General features: G+C 42.2%; 1 protein-coding gene across 1 annotated transcript in view; it reads left to right on the top strand.

Annotated features, from left to right (window-relative positions):
- Nucleotides 1–474: 474 nt before the first annotated feature.
- The window catches only part of TJP2 (tight junction protein 2), a 60656-nt gene continuing 41521 nt past the window's right edge, over nucleotides 475–19609 (top strand). The window contains exons 1-2 of the mRNA XM_074165645.1: nucleotides 475–587; nucleotides 4904–5024. Of these exons, the coding sequence (XP_074021746.1) occupies nucleotides 475–587; nucleotides 4904–5024 (234 nt within the window). The remainder of the gene's footprint in view (nucleotides 588–4903; nucleotides 5025–19609) is intronic.

Raw genomic sequence — 19609 nt, 5'->3', positions numbered from 1 at the left:
GAAAAGTTGAAGCAAAGGGTGTTTTGTCTGTCACAGTGTTTAAAGCATTCTCAAGTTTTCTGTGCAGATCTCTCTTATTCCCTGGATGGATTTGACAGAGAAGTTACCTAGTGCTCCATTAGTACTTGAAAGATTATAGACAGCAGAGATTTAGCAAAGGATTAGTCAATTGGAGAGTGTGCATTATCCGGCCAGGCTTAGAACCGTGATTGTCTCTTCAATCATTTTCATTAGTGTCTTATTCAAAGATCGAATTATGTAACATTGACGTTTCAGGGGAATCTGGTAGGAGTTTTTCTTTGGTTTCTCTCTCCTGCTAACTCTCCAAGCCTGGGAGAAGGGAAAAAGCATTATTTTTATGCTTCAAACTTGCAGCGTGTTTTGAAAAGCGGCAGTTCAGATAAGCAAAGAGGCATGACTTCAGTTGCAGCATCTGCGTTTGGATGATCACTTAGCGTGGTGGAACTCTTGAGGATGCGGTACAAGAAATATATAACTATTTTAGAAGCAGCGATAGGTATTACTCCCCTTAACAAGAGGGAGCTGCTTCCTGAGGGTAGACATGCAAATCTGTGGCAACATCCAGGGTAAGTGTTAAAAAGCAATCTGTGAGTAACTATGGGAAAAGCTGTGCTCACCTTGAATCATGCAATATTAAAATTTGTTACCAGAAAAGAGGAGAGTAATCCGTAAAACAGGTGATCTTTCTTTTGTACTTTCCAAATGATCTATCTTATGCAGTTGTAGTTAAACTTTGTGGTGTCATTAGAGATTTCTGTGTACTTCTTGTCCTTGGCTAGTAGAGTAAGTAGGAGGTGGTGTTATTTCTGAATAACGGAAAACATCAGAAAACGTAAACAGGTGTCTACTCACCAGAATGAAAATGAAATGATTGTTTTGTGTTTATTGCTTACTACTAACCTGATATGTGTATGTTTGCGTTCCCCCTCCCTCATATCTAAAAACATACATATTTTAATTTTATCCATGAGAGAACCAGCAGCTTCTAATGGTGGAAAAGAAAAACACTTTTCTCTGTGTGTGCAACTTTCCTTCCCTGCTAGGAGGCAAGAGTTCATTATACTTAGGAATACTGTTCCCCTGAGGGAAAGTTTTAGTTATTAAAAGAGAAGTCAATTAAGGCTATTAATGTTCAAAATGTGAAATACTGAGCATTCTGGTTTTGTTAAAAACAATCCCGAGTGCTTTCTTGTACCACACCACTGGTGAATTAGGCTTCAGAAAATTCTTTCTGTTCATACCTCTTTCCCTCAAAAAATTACAGAGGATGGTGTCGTCGTTCTCTCCCACCTTCCCCTATATGAGTAGCATCAATGGATGGGTGTCTTCACGGCCCTTCTGGTCTCTCCTATTGTTGTTGTACATTAGAACGCTGTCACCTTCTTTCAGACATTGCAGAGGAGTACAACGTGAGAGGCTTTTCTTCAAGAGCAATTAATATGTTTCTGCTGGGTTGGAACAGTTTCTTGTAAGCAAGACTTCAAAGAAAAGCTTGGCGTAAAACTGTGACTTTGGCTATTGCTGAACTCAGGCTTGTCCTGTAATTTTTCCACAAGAGCACTTCCTCTAATGGTGGTAGCAACAGAAAAAGCAATTAAAATACAGTGCACCGTATGATTTTTTTTTTTTTTTTTGGTTGCATCACCAAACCCATGAAAACTAGTCTAGAAAACACACTAATGCCAAGAGTTTCCAGCCTCTTATCAACAAAAGTATTCTTCAAGTTGGTCTTAAGTTTCTGGTATCATGTTAATGAGTGCTTGTAGGGCTTTTTGTTAAAAATCTGCCCATTAAAAGGGGTTCTTAGTACAATGTATTTTTACACAGGACAGCAGAGTGTCCTAGACTGTGACTTCCCTTGATTGTTTCACGTAAGTTATCTACGTGCCAGTCTTTTTGAATTTTGCAACCACTCTTTACATGTCTGTAAAACAGACATGATTGCCCTTGATACTTTGGGGAGCTGGGTTGGAAAGTAATGCTGCATTCTTGCAAAAATTCCTCTTTGTTTTCAAGTAGGTTTGTTTGGCCAGAGTTACAGCTTGAGACAAGCTATCTAAAAATGAAAGTTGCTAACTTTAGTATCCATTATTTTTTGTTTTGTAACTGGGACTGCTTGGCTTTCATCTACTCCTGAGTGTTAATACTTGTTTTGATTTCCAGCGTTCTTAATCGGGCATCTCCCTCCTTTCAGGGAGAGGTTTAGTTGATGCGATTGTTCTACACACTTGAAATTCCAAACTGGCTAAGATGTGTTTGAATTATGTTTGGATTTGCCATTCCTACAGTTTCACAAAAGCAGAAAAGCTGTTGTCATTGGCCTGTAATAGGGATCCCTTTTATGTTTTCATTAAAACTTCCAGGGAACTAGAGTTTGATAACAAGCAATTGCAGCAAAGTGAACTGTGAGTTGAAGAAAAAAAGCGCTGTTCTTTTTGTAGCTGCAGACTGCTTATTCTATAAAACAGGAATAAGCAAATTAATAACTCTCTTTTCTAACATCAGCTTCTCACTCAACTTCTAGACGTACCCTGTCACTTTCATATAAGAGTATGTGTTCACAGGAGAAAAAAAAATACATAATGAGACAGTTTCCAAAACCTAATACCGAATGTAAGATACAGAGGTCATCTCCTCACTGCACAAATTCAGGTGCATGCTCATCTCAAATATTTCCTTTATTTCTCTTAATCATCTCCTAAAATAAAAACATAGCATTAGGGTGTGATGCCAGCTCCAGTGCCATCACTTGGAAGTTGTGAAAATCCTGATTAAAAACCCAGATTAACGTGTGGAGGCAAAAAAAAAAAAAGGCAGGGAAGGCAGATCCTTTATTTTGCTAAGGCATTTTTATATTTCCATATCAAAGGCATTGCAGAATATGTTGTTCTACCTCCATTTTTGGAATAGTTGTGTGATTTTTCTGGCAGATCGATTTGTATAACTTTGGCATCTTCACACAGGGGCAAAATGATTACAGCAGTGCTAATTTGGGTTTAGCTTGCTTGTGTAACTTCCCTGCATCCTCCAGAATAGTATTCTGTGCACAGCCTGGAACAATAAAGCTGATTTTTGTTCATAATGCACAGCATAGCTCTTGCTGCTCTTTGGTGATCGCAGAAACTCATATTAAGCATCCGTATGTTCTGTGATTTCTGGAATCATGTCTTGATTTAAAACAGTTCTTCACTTCTAGAAAGATGGTTTTGTGCTGGAAGAAACAGCAGAGAGGAAAAGGACCTTGTAGTTTCACAATGTGATGTCTGGCAGGTGCATGCATTTTTTAAGTTTCTAAGAAGTTTATCTGAGACCAAATGTATTTTTTAAAATATCTTAGAAGTTTAAAGTTTGCTTTTTTAGAACCCCAGACCTCATTATGATTGTACCCAGGAAGAAGTGTGTACCACACTATATCCATAAAATGTGGGGTAGACTTGTAGATAACTGGGAAAGTTCTACTGAATTCAGAGAATCATAGCACGGTTAGAGTTGGAAGGGACCTTAAAGGTCATCTAGTTTCAGACCCCTGCCATGGGGAGTGACACCTTCCACTAGACCAGGGTGCTCAAAGCTCCGTCCAGCCTGGCCTTGAACACCTCTATGGATGGAGCATTCACAGCTTCTTTGGGCAACCTGTTCCAGTGCCTCACCACCCTCATAGTGAAAAATTTCTTCCTAGTAGCTAATCTAAATCTCGCCTCTTGCACTTTAAAACTGTTACCCCTTGTCCTATCACTCCACTCCCTGGTAAAGAGTCCCTCCCCATCTCTCCTGTAGGCCCCCTTTAAGTATTGAAGTCTCCCTGGAGCGTTCTCTTCCAGCAGAACAACCCCAACTCTCTCAGCCTGATTCTTTCAGTATCTCTTTCATATGGCTCTGCTGCTATCTAGAAATGGCTAATGGAATATTAACCACAATTAATAAAAAAAAATATACATTGGAGAAAAAAACCCCAAACAAACCCAAACCTGTTACAAGTAAGGATACAATACTCTTCTATGGAAGTCTGGTTCTATCCTTCATTTAAGATGGAACACTTTGGAAAGATGCTCTTTGAGACAAATTAAGATGATCAAGATATGGATTGGTTTTCTTCTAAAAACAACTCAACCAACAAACCCTAACCACTGGCTTCTGTTTCTATTTCTGTCAAAAGTTCCTCCTTTGTTTTAGTTAAACCATTCATTTTCTGTTTTCCTACACAGGGTAATCAAGGGCTAGGACAAGGAGTGGGAGAGAGGAGAAGCCCTTTTGACAGGGCTGCTGAATGAAAGCTAACATACTGCTAGTGAAGAAGAGCAGTAGCTGAGGCCTGTTGAGCAGGGGAAGGAACGGAAAATGACATTGGGAATTGTTTCTTATAATTTGGCAACTGGAGTTATTAAGTTACCAATTGGAATCACTGGAGTGCATGTATCTGATTGTTCTTACTGAGGTTATGCTCAAGATAGAATGCTCTTACTAGCTTAAATTTGTACAGTCTTGTGCAAACTAAGCTATCAGACTAAGACTAAATCAAACCAAAAGCTCAAATGCCTTGTGGAGAGGACCAGTGCAACAAAGGGAATATAAGCATGTTTCCTGTCTGTACCCTGTTTAGTTGGCAAAAATGCTTTGTTGCCTTATGTGCAGGCTGGTGTGGATGCCTGATGAGGGACAGCGCTTGAATTGAAGTTTGCAGTGTTGCTGCAAGTGTAAATATGGCTGAGTATCTCCTTTATTCAAGCACTGTTTCCACTTGATTGCCAGGGAAGCTAAAGCATGCCAAACTAATCAGGAAAATATTTTTTATATCCTCTTTATATCTAGGACTTCAGTGTCCCAGTCTTCACAGTTGCTCTTCTATGATTATACGTGACTTAAATGAAGCTTTGTTTTTCAGGGAGCAAACTACTGCACTGCCATCTCCTTGTGAGTGGGACTGGGAGCACAGCTACACATCAAGCCCAAAGCATCTCACAGCAAGTAGACAGAGACACTCAAAAACCATCACTGCTCACAAGGTATTTGTCAAGTAGTTAGTTCAAAATGACAGATTCTTGCCATGTGCTACCTATAATGTTCATTCTTTTAGCTATGTTTTTAAATGGTTTTGAGAAACTGTATTTAACAGAGCATGTTAAAATCAGAACTAGTTCTTAGCAAACTTCAAAGCAACTTAGAATGAACACACGCACATTTGCTGAAAGGTTGATAATGTACAACAGGCCTCTGAAGAGGAGAGACTTCTGCAATGAACTCAATATTCTGCTGAAGTTACGCAAATAATAATGCACAGGCCTGTGCTAGTTCATCTCTTAGCTAAACATTGGTAAAGAATGGATTTAATCTATGGTGATGTCTTCAGCAAATATAAATATTTAGCATGGGTTCGGGGATAAATAAATTACTTTAAGGACAGAGGGTAATGGGAATTGCTTAGTGACTCAGTAGAGTCCTGGGAAACAGAATAGCTGCACACAGGGAAAGTTGTTTTGCTGCATATTTTCTTATAGTACATCATTAAGGTAAATATAATCCTTTTGGCATCTTAACCTTGCTTTTGAAACCTTTTCTCAAGTGCTTCCAGAGAGACTATAAAATGTGTCCTTAGTTTTATGTGTTGATCAAACGCGCTTGGCTTATTTTTGTAAGTCGTTAACATGACAATTTTAAGAGAGCAGAAGGTTTATATGCTGTGTCACAAAACTGTAATTCACTTATCTTTTATTCTTGAGAGATGAATAGCTGTTGCTGCTTTAGTAATTTAGTTGGAAATGTGGGTATCAGTTGTTCTGTGGTATACTAATTTCTAATTTGTGGCATACTTGACCAAAGCCACTCATCTGTTAGTTTAGTGTTTTGGAAGTGAGGGGAGAGGATGCTAGTTAATAAGACTCTAAAGATATGATAGAAAAAAAAAGAAAAAAGAAAAGTTGGAATTATATAAAACAAGAAACAAGCAAGCCCTGTTCACTCTGTTCACTTAGGGCACTGTGTGGAGGAAAATAAGATAGAATCAGTGAAGTGTAGCTAGGTGGGAATGTCCCAGTTGAGATCTCCAGCAGACTGTAGCATTTTCCTCAAAATAAAAAACTTCCACGGATATGGTATGGTATGCAAACCTTACACTGGGGAATGTGGATACTTGCAAGCCCAACTTCTAGCTGAAAAAAAACTCTACAACGGTGGATCCACTACAGAAAGATGCCTCAGCAGCTGCATCCAGCCACCTTGCCTGTAGCTGCCAGGAGCTGTGGAACTGGCAAGTGAATGACAGATAGCTGTGTCCATCTGCTTTCTCCCTGATGATTGTTGTCACTATTCTCCCTTGAACTGTCACAAGCTCATTTCATTCCTTCCTGAAAAACAGCACCCAAAAGTGAGCACAGTACCCTAGCTGGGACCTAGCTGTTAGTGAATTGGGCTGCAGAACTGCTTTGTTTCTTAATGAGCTCGTCAGCAGGAGGTTTGCCAGTATAAATAGGATGGGGAGAGGCGGAGCTTTGAAGCATAGTTTTAGCGCTCTAAAGGACTATCTTGGCTGAAGAACTGCTGTCTGGAGCTTTGTTTCTTAAATTAACCTCTGTATCAGCAAAAAATAATTAACAAAGTTTTGTGTATGTTACTTCTTATGCATTCTGCATATTCTTTTGCTTGTTCTTAATAAGTATAATGATCTCCATGAGAATGGGATCTTTGTTTTCTTTACTGCGTTGTCTTAATTAATTTGACGTTTAACAGTTTATTACCATGGTAAAGGTTTTGATGTTGTAGGGCTTGACTTCTACTGAGGGAAGGCAAATAAATTGCTAAAAGCAGAGGATTGTTTCACAGCCTTGCAAGGAGTAGTCAAGAAGCATGGAGAAGAGAGGAAGGAAATAAGATGTAAACAAAATGAATGTTCAAACAGAATGTGCTCAATGTGGTGCCTTCTGTTTAAGATGAACAAGTTGGGGGCGGGGAAAAGATTTCCTTTCAAGCATTGATATGCACTTTTGTATGGTGTTTGAGGAGAAAAACAGTACACACTTGTGTGGTTTGGATCTGTTTAAACTACTTTGTTGTTTCGTTCTTTGGGATAACAGTACTAGCTTTTGTAGCTTCTTAAATTAATAGAGTGCTTATGCCAAAGAAAGTCGCTGCAATTTGCGTAGTCCATAGAGGAAGGAGGGGGGATGTTGTTCGGGTAGAGTCACTGTTAAGTCTCTGTTTCACTCTCTAGCAATAGGTCACACTGTTTCATTTGCTTGCCTTACTTAGCACTGTAATTTCCAGTGTAGTTCAAAACATTGCACAGGTGCAAATATATTTAGAATAAATAGACTGTATTTCTTCATTCTTCCCACTATACAGAGGTATTTGATAATAGTCAAAAAACTGTATTCTCATGCTGCTTTTTTATGTATCCTGTGAAACGTGCTATACACCTATATTTTCTAATTCACATATTCTTTGCAAAGATGTAGCAACAAATCAAACAAGCAGACTTGGGCTGGTTTTAGCAGAAAAAACCTGTGATATGTGAGATCTAGTAGAACTGATGACTAATATTTCAAAACTGTTGAGAAAAATATACTATATTACTGTATTTCATACTGTTAATATCTCTAGTGCTGGTACTAGTTGTTCAGCGTATAACAGTGTTTGTGACAGCACATTTTTCTTTCCATTTTTTGTGCACTCGAAATTAAGTTTATAATTGTCGTAGAATAGTGCTGCTTGTTGCTCTAAATCTTTCTCTCTGTTTTGAATTCCATGGATTTGAAACATCTAGGAAAATCTGCATATCTAGGTTAAAAAAAAAAAAAAAGAAAAAGTTAAAAAAATCCTTACTATGAGAAGGTCAAAATAGGCAGCCAGGTGAGCCACAGAGGATTTCATACTGTTGATTACCCCAGGAAAAGTACGTATGAAATGTGGGATGCTGTTTATGTTGGGCTTTGTGTTTATTCCAGGGACATCCGTGCTTTCTAAAATAACAGCCTTAGAATTGCTGCTTTGAAACCTGGGAAGTGTGTATAGCTGTGCGTCCTTATGCTAGACCAGAGATGGCCAGTGTACTGGACCTTGAAAGCTGCATGCCAAAATCTTTATGCTACGTAATTACAAGCTGTACTTGGGAAGTGGAGACAAGGGGCAGGATAATGAACAGGTCATGCCACTTTAAGTGGGCACTTGAGTCATGCAGTGACCCAGGAATGATAGGCTAATTCCAGTGCAAGGGGACCTCAGGTGGTTTCTAGCCCAACCTCTTGCCCAAAACAGGGTCAGCTGTGAGGTCAGAACAGGCTGCTTGGGGCTTTACCCAACTGGGGTTTGAAAACCTCCAAGGACAGAAATGGTAGAACCTGTCTGTGCGCTGGGTCCATGGCTTGGCTGCCCTCACGGGGCAAATTTTTTCACCTTATATTCATCTGAACCTCTCATTTGAACTTTTGCCCGTTGTCTCCTGTCCTCCCAACATGCACCACTGTTAAGAAGCTGGCTGCATCTCCTCAGTCTCCCCCAGTTAGCACCAGTGGGCTGCTGTTAGGCGTCCCAAAGCCATCCTTCCTCCAGGCTGAACAAGCCCAGCTGCCACAGCCTCTTCTTGCAGGGCCAGTGCTTCAGCCCCCACTGTCTTGGTTGGTGGCCCTCCATTGGATTGACTTCTACACATGGTAACATGCTAAGATAGCATTCATGGCTTCTCTTCTCCAGACCCCTCAAGGTAGAGATTAAGATTACTGTGCCATACCTGTGACGTAACCCCAGTGTAGAGCTGCATGTTTGAACCATATGTAGCTCCTGAACAGTTTGAGAGTCAGAGGTCAGCTACCTACGCATCCTTTAATCCTGAAGGTTGAATCTGTTAGGTCCCAGCTTACTATATAAAGAATAGGGCGTAATTGGATTTATGAATCATTTAAGTAGGACTGGGCTGACTGATTTGTGTGATTTTGCAGGCTGATGACAAACAGCAGTCTAAAGAGATTGCCTGGAAGGGAAGAGGGAAAGGCTGTTTGACAACATGGTATTTTTAGAAACTTCTACAGTGCCTTTCATCAGAAGATCATGAACACTTGCTTAAAAACAAAAGCAAAACTGACATCTCTGTTCAGATAGTTCAACAACTGGGCTAGCAGCCTACATTTCCCGTCTCTCTTGCTGAAATCGGTTCCCATTTCTTCAGGAGGGTTGCCTGTTTGCCATGCTGTCTAGTAGCACTACCAAGTGTTGAATTTTAATTATTTGAGGGAAAAAAAAGAAAAAGAAAAATAACTGTTTGTCAGAGGGGCCAGTTAAAAGGCTTGATGGTGGGGAGGTGGTGGAGAAAACCTGAATCACAACATGGTAACCAATCTTGGTTGCTGCAGGCAAGTTGCTGAATAGCCTTACTTGATTGGTAGGAGTAACTGAGAGGCAGCTGCTTGTTGTAAATTTGCATCCTATAGTGTAGTGTTAAATGGGTGTTCCCTTTGCTGATGCTGGAAGCAGCACAACTGCTTAATTCACAGTAGTATTAGATAATTTATGGAATACGTCCTAGGTTTTGCATGACTCAAGCTACAGCAAGTGATCTGTCTAAATTAGTGCTACACAGACCATAGATTTAATCTGATTGTAGGCAAACAATGCCTGCCTTGATTACTTAAACTGAAAATCTCAATGTGATCACTAGAAGTTACTTGTATGTTTCTGGTAGAGTTAATACCTATTAATCTTTCCATGGAAGTTAATTTTAAAATCTCTACACACCTATGTAACGTTTCATGAAATCCCCAGCTCATGATTCTGTTTTGAACAGTTACGGCACGTGTAGAACAGCTGGTCCTAAACACTGCAGAGGAGCCACACATTTATAGCCCAATTCATGTAATTTTGACATGGTGCTGGTACCCACCTTTGCTTTTCATGATGTGGTATCCTTTCCAGGACTGACTACAGCTGTACCCGCACCTCCTGTTTCAAAGGGAGACAAGGAGTGAAAAGTGCATGCAGCCATGCCTCCACTCCAAAGTGCGCAGAAACCTGCATAGACAGAACCAACTATTCTGTCTCCTGCTGTCCCAGGTTAGTTTTGGCTAGTTTGTAGGTCTTCTGTGTAGTCGCTCATGATCCACAATGCAGGGTCTTGTAGCGTTTAAGAGAAGCTTACTCAGGAGGAGAAGTAGTATCAAAGTCACAAAGTAGTATCATTTAAAGACATGCTGCTTTGAGCTGCAGTTCAGGGATTTGGATTTATTTTGCTTCGGTTTACAAGGGAAGAGAACGGGGATGCTGTTCTCCAGTGGAGGTCAAATCACCTGTTAGGTGAATTGGGTGCTTTGAGTACCTCTTCTCCCTTTTCCTGTCACAGCAGGCAGGAACTTGTGGTGCCGGAGGAGCTCCTGCAGCTCTTGTCACTGGTTACACTGCTATCTTGTTACCTGTGCATTTTTGGTTTAGGTGGCATCGTTCACCCCTTATAAGACCTGCATATGTATCCACCTTGGGAGGATAGCTTGGTCAAAGGGCAGGAAGTACCCAGGAAGGCCTGAAAGTCTGTTCTTTGTGGCTGAATTGCAGGATAAGTAACGTGTAAATTGTGATTCCTGTCAATAGTTACATCAGTCCATGCCATCAGTGTAGGCATCTGGCCACTTGACCAAGCTCTAGCGTGAGCATGAGCACTAGAGGTCACTTACTGTTCACATTTGCAGGCTGGTATGGGGTGATTTATCTGCCTGTTGTGGCAGAGTAGCTGTTTGGTTTGAGAAAAGAAACAAGAAAGCAGGGAAAGATACGTGCCCTCTGTACTTGTACAAGTGAGAAATTTTATGGAAAAAACATGGGAAATACTTTGATAAGCCCAAATGGTTTGTTTCCCATCTGTTATTGCAGGAAACTGAATGGAGACAAACTGATAGGCCCTTCCCGGGTGATGATTTGTGGTAAGGGATTGAAAACTAGCCTATTTTGCTTGCATAACTGTGGCTGGTTCCTGCAATCTGTGTTGTGCTTACCTTAGGCTAACTAAGCTTGTTAACTGCGGTTGCTGCCCTACAGCTCCTGGAAGTATAGCCTGATAACACCGTGTGGCTTTGATAAAGTCACAGAACGTGCCAAAAAGAGCCTTTAGGCCAAGCCGCAGCTTTTTGGCTAGAACAAGTAATCCTCCTTGGCCTTGGACAAGGATAGGCGGACCCTTAACATTGCTCTGACTGGCACTGCCAGCACTTGCCAGCAGCTTGTGTCTGGTGGGGAAATCGGGAGTGCTAGCTCTTCATCTTCTGCCAGAGCCTGGGTGGAGGGACGTGGCTGTGGGAGGTTGGTGCTCTGCTTTCTGCTGCCACGAACTTGGTATGTGTGTTAAGAGACTGCAGTCACAGGGTTCTAAGTGGCTTCTCCTTTTCCTGTCCCACCTTAAGTCTGACAACTGCTCTCTTCTGAAAAAGTATATTGCCATCTGGCTAAAACCAAAAATTGATCTTGCATCTAAAACTACTTATAGTCACCGGCAGCAAAATCTTACCGTATCCTATCATAAGCAAAAACCAGCTCATGTTGTTTTCATTTTGTCTTGTCCTTTCAAGGAGGTAAGTATTGTACCGTGGCTTTCTCTGCTGACGCTGTGGCGTAATATCTTACGTTGATGCTGACAGCCAGTGCTAGCTCTTTGGAAAGTTGCCTCCAGATTGCAGAGATGTGCAGATGCGCTCAGCAGTAGAGAGTGGCAGCTGTTCTGCCTTGCCCTGCTGTGTGCTGCATGGAGAAATTCTTGATGCCAGATGCTACCACAGAACCCCATGTGCGTGAGAAGCCTGTCCCCCAGCGCTTCATTTTTCCAAGTGGTCTTGACTTTGGTCGTATACCAGACTGCTGGTGTTGCAACAAAAGTTGGATGGTATTGCTGACTTGTAAAACTGAGAGGAGGGACCAGATGAAAGAAGAGCAAAGTTCATGCTTTGTCAATTTTCTGCCTTTTTTTTTTCCAAATTTGAGGGTAAGCCATACACAGTAACATGCTGTTTGCATTCTTTTTTTAAAGCATTGGCTTAAGAAAGCTTTTCTCTTACAGTTTGTCCTCATTCTTAATTTCTTCCTTCCAAGGCTTGATTCAAGTATTGACTCATCCACCCAAAATAATGTAACTCCAGGAAGACAGTAGCACTGGGAAAGAAATCTTTATTTCTGTAGGCAAGTGTGGTTGAACTTCTGCCCGTCTTTTCCTCCTTAGTGCCGTTAGTGACGAGTCATTTCTGCAAGCTCTCGAGAATACTGTTACCTCAAGAACATGCTTTTTAAAAACATGCAATTACCGCCTCAAAACCAAGCAATTCAGACTCTGAATGAATAGCAGCAGTGTTGACTTTGAGACTGATGTGGAAGGTGGGACTGGTGGGAAGGAAATCCAACCGAGGCTGCGGACTTGGGGATGCCATCAAGTGGATCAAGGCTTTCAAATCCGTGTCCTCCTACAAAAACCTACCAACAGAAAAGGCAGAAATGGGTGGTGAGTTTGCCTGACACAGCAGGGCTGTGGGTACCGTATGAAAGCCTGGCCTCAGAAGTGCTGCCTGGGCTTGGACCGTGGGGCCCATCTCTCCCCGTTGCCCTGTGACAGGCGTCAGCTCCTGGCTGCTGCCAAGGGCGAGAATACAAGAAATATTTTTGTAAACGGAGAATAACAATTCTTTTCTTCCCGGGGAGAATGAAAACGTTTCTTCGCCTCCCCGAGGCGTTTGCAGGCTTGATTGGCTGGCAGCGGAGGCCGGCCAGGCCCCGGCGGTACAAAGTCGCTCTGTGGCGGGCTTCTCACTGCCGCCTTTGTCTCCGGCGGGCTCCTGCCGCCCCCGCCGGCCAGCGGCCGGACCGGATTCCTCCGGCCCTTGCCGGGCAGCGGTGCCGAGGCGGGGGAGCCGCATGCCCGGGCGGGCGGACCTGACCGCTAGCGCCCGTGCCGGCGGGCGGCGGGGCCGGCGATGTTACCATGGGAGCGACGCAGGGCTCCGCCGGGAGCGAACCACGGGAGCCCGTGGCGGGGGCGGAGCAGGTCGGTAGCCTCCCTCTCGCCCACCGCGCTAACCCCGGCACCCCTCCCCTCTCCCCCGCGCCCCGGGCCGTGGTAGTGTCCCCCTGGCCCGGGACCCCCAGGGCGGGCGGGGGCCGCACCGGGGCTGTGAGGTGGGCTGGGGGCTAGGCGGGGGTCTCTGGCACCGTGAGAGGAGGCTGCGGCTGTCTGTAACGCGTACTTAACAGGAGCGAGCGTGTGTTTTAAACTTTACCTGTGTCCGCCGCCTCCCAGCCAGGCCGGGACCACCCGCCCTTTCAAGCGGGGGAGGCCGCCCCTGTGAGGGGGGAGGGCCCGCTTGGTGCGGGGCTGCGGCAGGTTTGCGCCGTTCGTCCCCGCCGCCTCCCCTCCCTGGGCTGGCCGGTGACACTGCTGGAGCCGGAGGGCGGTGGTCAGCCCGTGTTCCTGCGGTTACGGCGGAGCGGGGAGCTGCCGGCCGGCGGGCAGGGGCAGGAGGAGGTCGTTGGGGTGCCCGGACTCGCCGCTCGGTAATGCCGGCCCCCTGCCTTGAACGCCAGGAGACGAGACATAATTTTGTATTTTAAATACTGGTGGTGCTCAGGATGCAGGTCAGCGTTTTAACCGAGAATACCCGTGTTTCTGTGGAGAAACAAACTCCCAAGTTTGGGGGGGGGGCGGGAAATCCTCCTTCTCTCTGGTCCCTGCTTTGGGGGTTTTGGTTTTGGGTGGGTTGGTTGGTTGGTTTGTTTTTTAAAGACTGTTCAAATTTTATGGGGAAACGTGTTTTCCTGCACCTGTTGCTGGATTGCAGCAGTCAGTATAGCTATGGAGCACCTCGGAGTAGCAAGCAGCGCCCGTCGGGGCTGGAGAGGCAGTGTGGTGCGCCTGGCAGGTGCGCAGGGAACTGAATTTATCCATAGTCATCCCCCCCAACCCCGCTAAAACGTGGGCGGAAGCCATCAACAGAAGGTATTTATGCCTCGTAGTGTGTTTTGTGGCTTGTGGAGTAATTGGTACTGTAAGTATCCTTTTCGTGTATGGAGTCTGTGTACACGTTTTAGGCAGTATCCCATATTGCCTGTGGTTTGCAGGTATTTATTGGTCGTCAGTGAACTACCAGGTGATACGTTTTTTTATGTGATTATTTCCAGAGCATGTGTTTTGGATTGGTTTTCCTTTTGTTTGGTGGTTTGGGGTTTTTTGTTTGTTTGGGGGTTTTTTTTGTTTTCAATAAGTCGCAAAGGTTGTGCAGTTGATCTGCGTAATTGTTCTGCTCTTACTGCACCCTTCTTCTTCTGTTATCTTCTTCATCTCCTGTACTTGTCTGTTTCTTGTCTTCTGAATCCGTCTTGTAAGCTCTTTGACACACTTCTGTTGCTTAAGTACATTTAGTAAGTAGGTGGTAGCTTTTACTGGTGGTTCTGGTGAGAGAAACATAAATACCCATGACAATGTGTTGGTGACTTGCCTTGCAGGGGTCTCTTGGGAATGAGGTTTAAATGTGTTGACCTGAGATGGATGGAAAGCCTGCCTCTGCACGTGTAAGCTATAGCAGTTACAGAGCCTGTATTTATAGATGTACTCTTTAGATGTACACTTTATATGGCTATTGCTTAAATACTTAATTTAAACAAAATGATAATGAGTTTGGAATGTTTTTTGGACCTGCTTTTATCAATATTGGTGGAATCATTGCCCTTTTGAAGTTAATGACTACACTTCTGTTGGCCTGATAAAAAGTGTGGGTTGTCAGGTCTCTACTGAGCGTACGGGGTCTCTTCAAACTTTTTACGGTCTGCCTTTTATATACAGAAATAGAAATTAAAATGTTTGGATGCAGCTTCTTTTTGTTGCGCAGGTGTGAGTCCATGCAGTATTGAAGTAGGCTGTAGTGTCTATGAATTCAGTGGCATCTTCTCTGTTGGCAGAACGAGCTGATCTTTCCTCTTGCCTAATGTTTGAAACTGTGAGAAAGCTCGTGTTTCTTATGCGTACCGAACTTAAGTAGGGAGAAATTGCCAGCATGGCGCCTGCATTGGTTATATTCTTTATACTACAGTTTATTAATAAGACCGCAGTTCTGTTTCTTTTATAAAGACAACAATTTCTTCATTATTTTGTAGAAAAAGACAGAAAATTAATCTGGAGAGATACTACAGCTATGATTTCTAGTTTCCCCTTTATTTTTCTTAGTGAAGCTATGTAAACAATATAAAATTTATGACTATACTAGGAATTCCATTTTTCACAGCTTGTGATTATTAGAGTTATAAGACAAATGAGGATCCAACTGACATTGGAAACATTTTTTGAGTCTTTTGTGTAACAGAAAGTGGTAAGTTGCATTATTTTCTTAGGGAGCTGGAATCATTAACGCTGCAGGAATCTCTTCTTTTGAGTGACCCGAACTGTATACAGTTTATGAGCCAAATAGTATAGCGTAATTCATGACTGTGTTAAAATTGCAAATGAACTTAAAATCACTTTGTATTTTAAAACCGTATTTGGAATGTTTTTCTTACCATCAAAATGAAGAACTTGCCAAGAATTTTGTATGATCCACGCTGATAAGACAGACATGCACTGCAAATACCAGCCTTAAGGCAGAATTATGTTCCCGAATGCATCTTAGCTGGAACGTACAGTGGAAACTAATATATACATGCAATTATTATTCTTGATGCTATGTAAGAATAAAACATAATCTAACTTACTAAACAGCAGGAGACATGCCTTCATGAACCCTCCAGGCAACTCAAAAATACAATAAAGATGAAAATGCTCTTCAAGGCACACAGTGGTAGCAGTTAGCTAAGCAGGCAGATGATTGTCAGCAGCTTTCCAGGTGTTTGTGCATTGTGTCGTGCCCTATTACATGATCAGAGAGCAGTATTTTTTTACATATTCTGCTGCTGGATTTTCTACATCTGATTAACAATACTGCATTAGTGTTTCACAACTGAATTTTGATTCTTGTTAAAAAGAAACTATCCAAAAACTATCAGAAATAAAAAAAAGAAAAAACAAAAAAACCAAAAAACCCTGCAATAAAACAGCTGTGATTTAACAGCTTCCTTGTACAGCTACAAGAAACAGTCTACCTATCCATTATTTATTTATCTATTTATTGCTTAATGTATGGCATGTCTTTCCCTTCTACGTGCATGTCTATTCTGTGATGGGAAAGCATTTTGGGCCCTCACTCCTTATCATTCTTAGTCAGTATGAGCTTTTCGCAGAGAATGCGGGATGTCCAGCTAGACTGTCATTCCAGGCTCCGCAAACAAAGCTGTGAGAGGCAAATTGTTGGCCTTTGACTGAACTGAGCAGCTTGCTGCCAGGGTCAGCGCTTGGCACTGATTGCTCTTCTTTCTATGTTCCAGCACTGCAAAGATCTGCTGGATAAATGTGGGTTTCTTCTAGTGGCCAGGGCTGAGGATTCTTCTCTCCAGTCAGAACAGTGTCAGAAGCTTTTTGAGGAGTTGCAGAACAGGATGAAGAACAATTTACATTTTTGACTAGTTTGTTTTCCTAAGTAATTTTTATTCCAGAAATAAAAAGTGGGTTTGGTTCTTTAGCTCACAGGGTTGAGTCGATACATTTCTAAAGCAATTGAAGTGACAGTAGCATAGCTGGTTGGTAGGATGTGTGTGCATGCTCCTTAGATGATGCCCTTAGAACTCCTGTTTCTGTGTAGAACCGTACTTGTGTTGTTTTGTCTGTGGACTACATAATGTTTTCAGTTTGGCTATAAATTTTTACTTTCTAGTACTTAAAGTTTCCTGAAAGTCTTGCAGTTTAATGCCGAAGTAGGGGTGTTGTTCCTGACCCAGTAATTTGGCAGGAACTCCTTTTCGGTTGCTGACAGTTGACAAATACTTGTGTGTGCTTTACCTCCATATCATGTGTTACAGTAGGTCAGGTTGCAAAAACCCTGGGGTCAGACTTTTAAAGACATAGTGTTGATTGCAGATGGCTGCCTACTGGCATTTCCAGTAGCTGCTATGCACTTGGTTCCCCTTCGGCAATCGTGCTTCCCTAGCTATTTGTGTACAGTGCCGGGGGCACCTACAAGGTTTAAGGATAGGTTAAGATGGAGGAAGAAGGTGGGGAGATCTGCAGTCGTGGGCCTGAGACACACTTGTCAAGCTATTGGTGGAATGTGAAAAGCCCTGATACTGTTGGTACACCGGTCTTTGCTGTCCCTTTGGTGTTTGTGAAATGCTTACAATCTAATCTGACGTGGGGATACCTTGGGTATGTTTAGTCATTTTCTGTATGGCTTTTTGTTTGACAGGTTATTATGATACCTTCTGAATTTTAATGTTGCTATGGTGTTAAACTAGAATTTTATTCATTATATTTCATCCATTAACTTCTCTGCCTGTTGTAATAATTTGACTAAACTTTCTGTTCTTTTCCAAGCTTCTTTTTCCTGCTTTACCTTGTAGAAGCTAGTAGATGTGTTCCTAATGTCTTCTGCAGCAGTAAGGATGGACTAAATCTCATAGATCGCAATGATTTGAAAGGGGATTACATTTTTCTTACCTTTTTGTAAGGCTTGTTTGGCTATAGGCAGGTACATAACTTTCTTTTCTCTCAGATGGGGAAAAAAGCAGAACACTTCATCATGGTTTGCTTCTGCTTTGTGGGTTAGAAGGTCCTTGAAGTGTGTAATGCTCTTTTATGTGGCTCAGACCACAAGAAGAAAAGTTTCTGTTCTGAAACCTCAGTTGAGAATGAACTTTCAGTTGCTACCAAAGTAAGCTTTGCTCTGGGTGGTAACTTAATGGAAGCGTTTCTCAGCCTTAATAATTCTGAGACATTTAGTTTCTTTTTAGCCACATATGCAAAAGGATTCCCTTGTTTTTCTTACCCAGTTCTTTTCAAAGCCTCATGTGGTTTATGGAAGTGACTAGTAGTCACAAAAGGAGAAATTGAATCTGTTCTGTCACTCACTGATCTTGTTCCAGTCAGTTTATCCTTTGTGTACTTCAGTTTGCAGTTCAGTGGAAATGGCACTATTTTGTAGGCATGTGTCAGTTTAGTTTCACTTAATGGTTGGAGCAAACCCTGAAGTTCCTTACATTGACGTTACATGCATGTGAAGTGTTGGCTTGGTAGAAAGATTGCATAGAGGGTGCCAGTTTGAAATTATTCTGCTGGCATCCTTTCAAGTGAAGCAAGAATGGCTGCAGATAAACTCGGATTAGCGCTTTGGGAATGAATCAGCTGAGTGAAAGTTATTATCCTGATACTGAAGAGCAGGGGCAGCTTACTTCACCCTCTAACCCCTTGTGTTGATTCATTGGTTATTGGTAGATTGCTGTCATTAACACTACTGACAGGAATATTTTTTATGTAAGTTGGGGGCTATTTGAAATGGTTTTTATAACAACATGTTCGGATGTTAGCGAAGTCATACACTAGTACCTAACTGCATAGTATCCTTCAGCTTCACATGCAACCTTTGAGAAGCATTGAGGAGAAGGAATGAAAAATACTTGAATTTTACTGCACTCACCTGCTGTTCTGTTGCTTTCTTACCTCAAAGTGTCTTATCAATGTCATCAGGTATGTGGTGAGTTTCAGTGTAACACAACTTTATATTGGATGATAGGTTGCTGGTGATGCTGTCCCAGAAAAATTCAGGGCTGTGGGGAGCATTCGCGCTTAGTTTTATTGCTTGAAAAAGCAATTACGCTCCTTTGGAGGCCCTGAGGAGGAAACTTTGCTGTAAGCAAAGGGATTTGGAGTGTGTTTTACTGAGGCAGGTGCAGCTGGCTTAATCCACTGTCTCACGGTAAGTGAGATGTTGGGAAGGCCTTGGTGATTTTGTTGTTGTTGTTGTTGTTGTTGTTTGGTGGTTTTGTTTGCTTGTTTCCTCCTCTTCCAAATGTACTGGGATGAGCATCAGTGTAAGATTTACTGACTTAAACCCTTCAAATGCAATCCCAGATTTGCGCTTGCATCCATGCATCCCACTGTATGGATGACAGAAAAAATATTGAACTCGCTTTTGCAACAGATTTTGCTTTCATTTTGGGTAGGAGCAAGACGGGTTAAAGTTTAGGGGTGAACTTCAGCAATGCTTTCTGGCATGACTGAGTAGGCTGTTGAGACATCTCGAGAGGGAGAGGTGAGTTGCTTAAGGCCTTGAAAGCAGGAGTATGGAGGTAGAAGGAAAGGAATGCAGAGAGGTATGACTAGTGTGAATAGAAAACAGCTAAGAGTTGGCTTAATAAATCAAGCTGTTTGTTGTGGCAGGTATGTGAATGATGCTGAATATATGACTCTAGGCTCAGAAAAGCTTAATTTTGTAGAGTTTTAATATCTTTTGAATTGTCAATTTTTAACATTTTTTAACATAAATTTGAATTAGTTTCTTACTGTTACAGACATTTAAATGCATTTGAAGCTTTTATTTGTCTACAGTGTGTATCAGTGACCTTCTGTTTGACGTTTATGGTTTGTGAGGTTTGTGATAGGCATTGATCTGGTCCCTTCCAACCCCTAAAATTCTGTGATTGATAGTTGTGTGCAATGTATTGTGTGAAGTTTGAGGGGTTTTAGTCTTATATGTGGTGAAGTGTACCATTAAAATTTATACAT

This window comes from Numenius arquata, chromosome Z (genome assembly GCF_964106895.1).
Source record: "Numenius arquata chromosome Z, bNumArq3.hap1.1, whole genome shotgun sequence".
Classification (NCBI taxonomy): Eukaryota; Metazoa; Chordata; class Aves; order Charadriiformes; family Scolopacidae; genus Numenius; species Numenius arquata.
The sequence above is the reverse complement of the archived record's forward strand: the minus strand, read 5'-3'. Positions and strand labels throughout refer to the sequence as shown.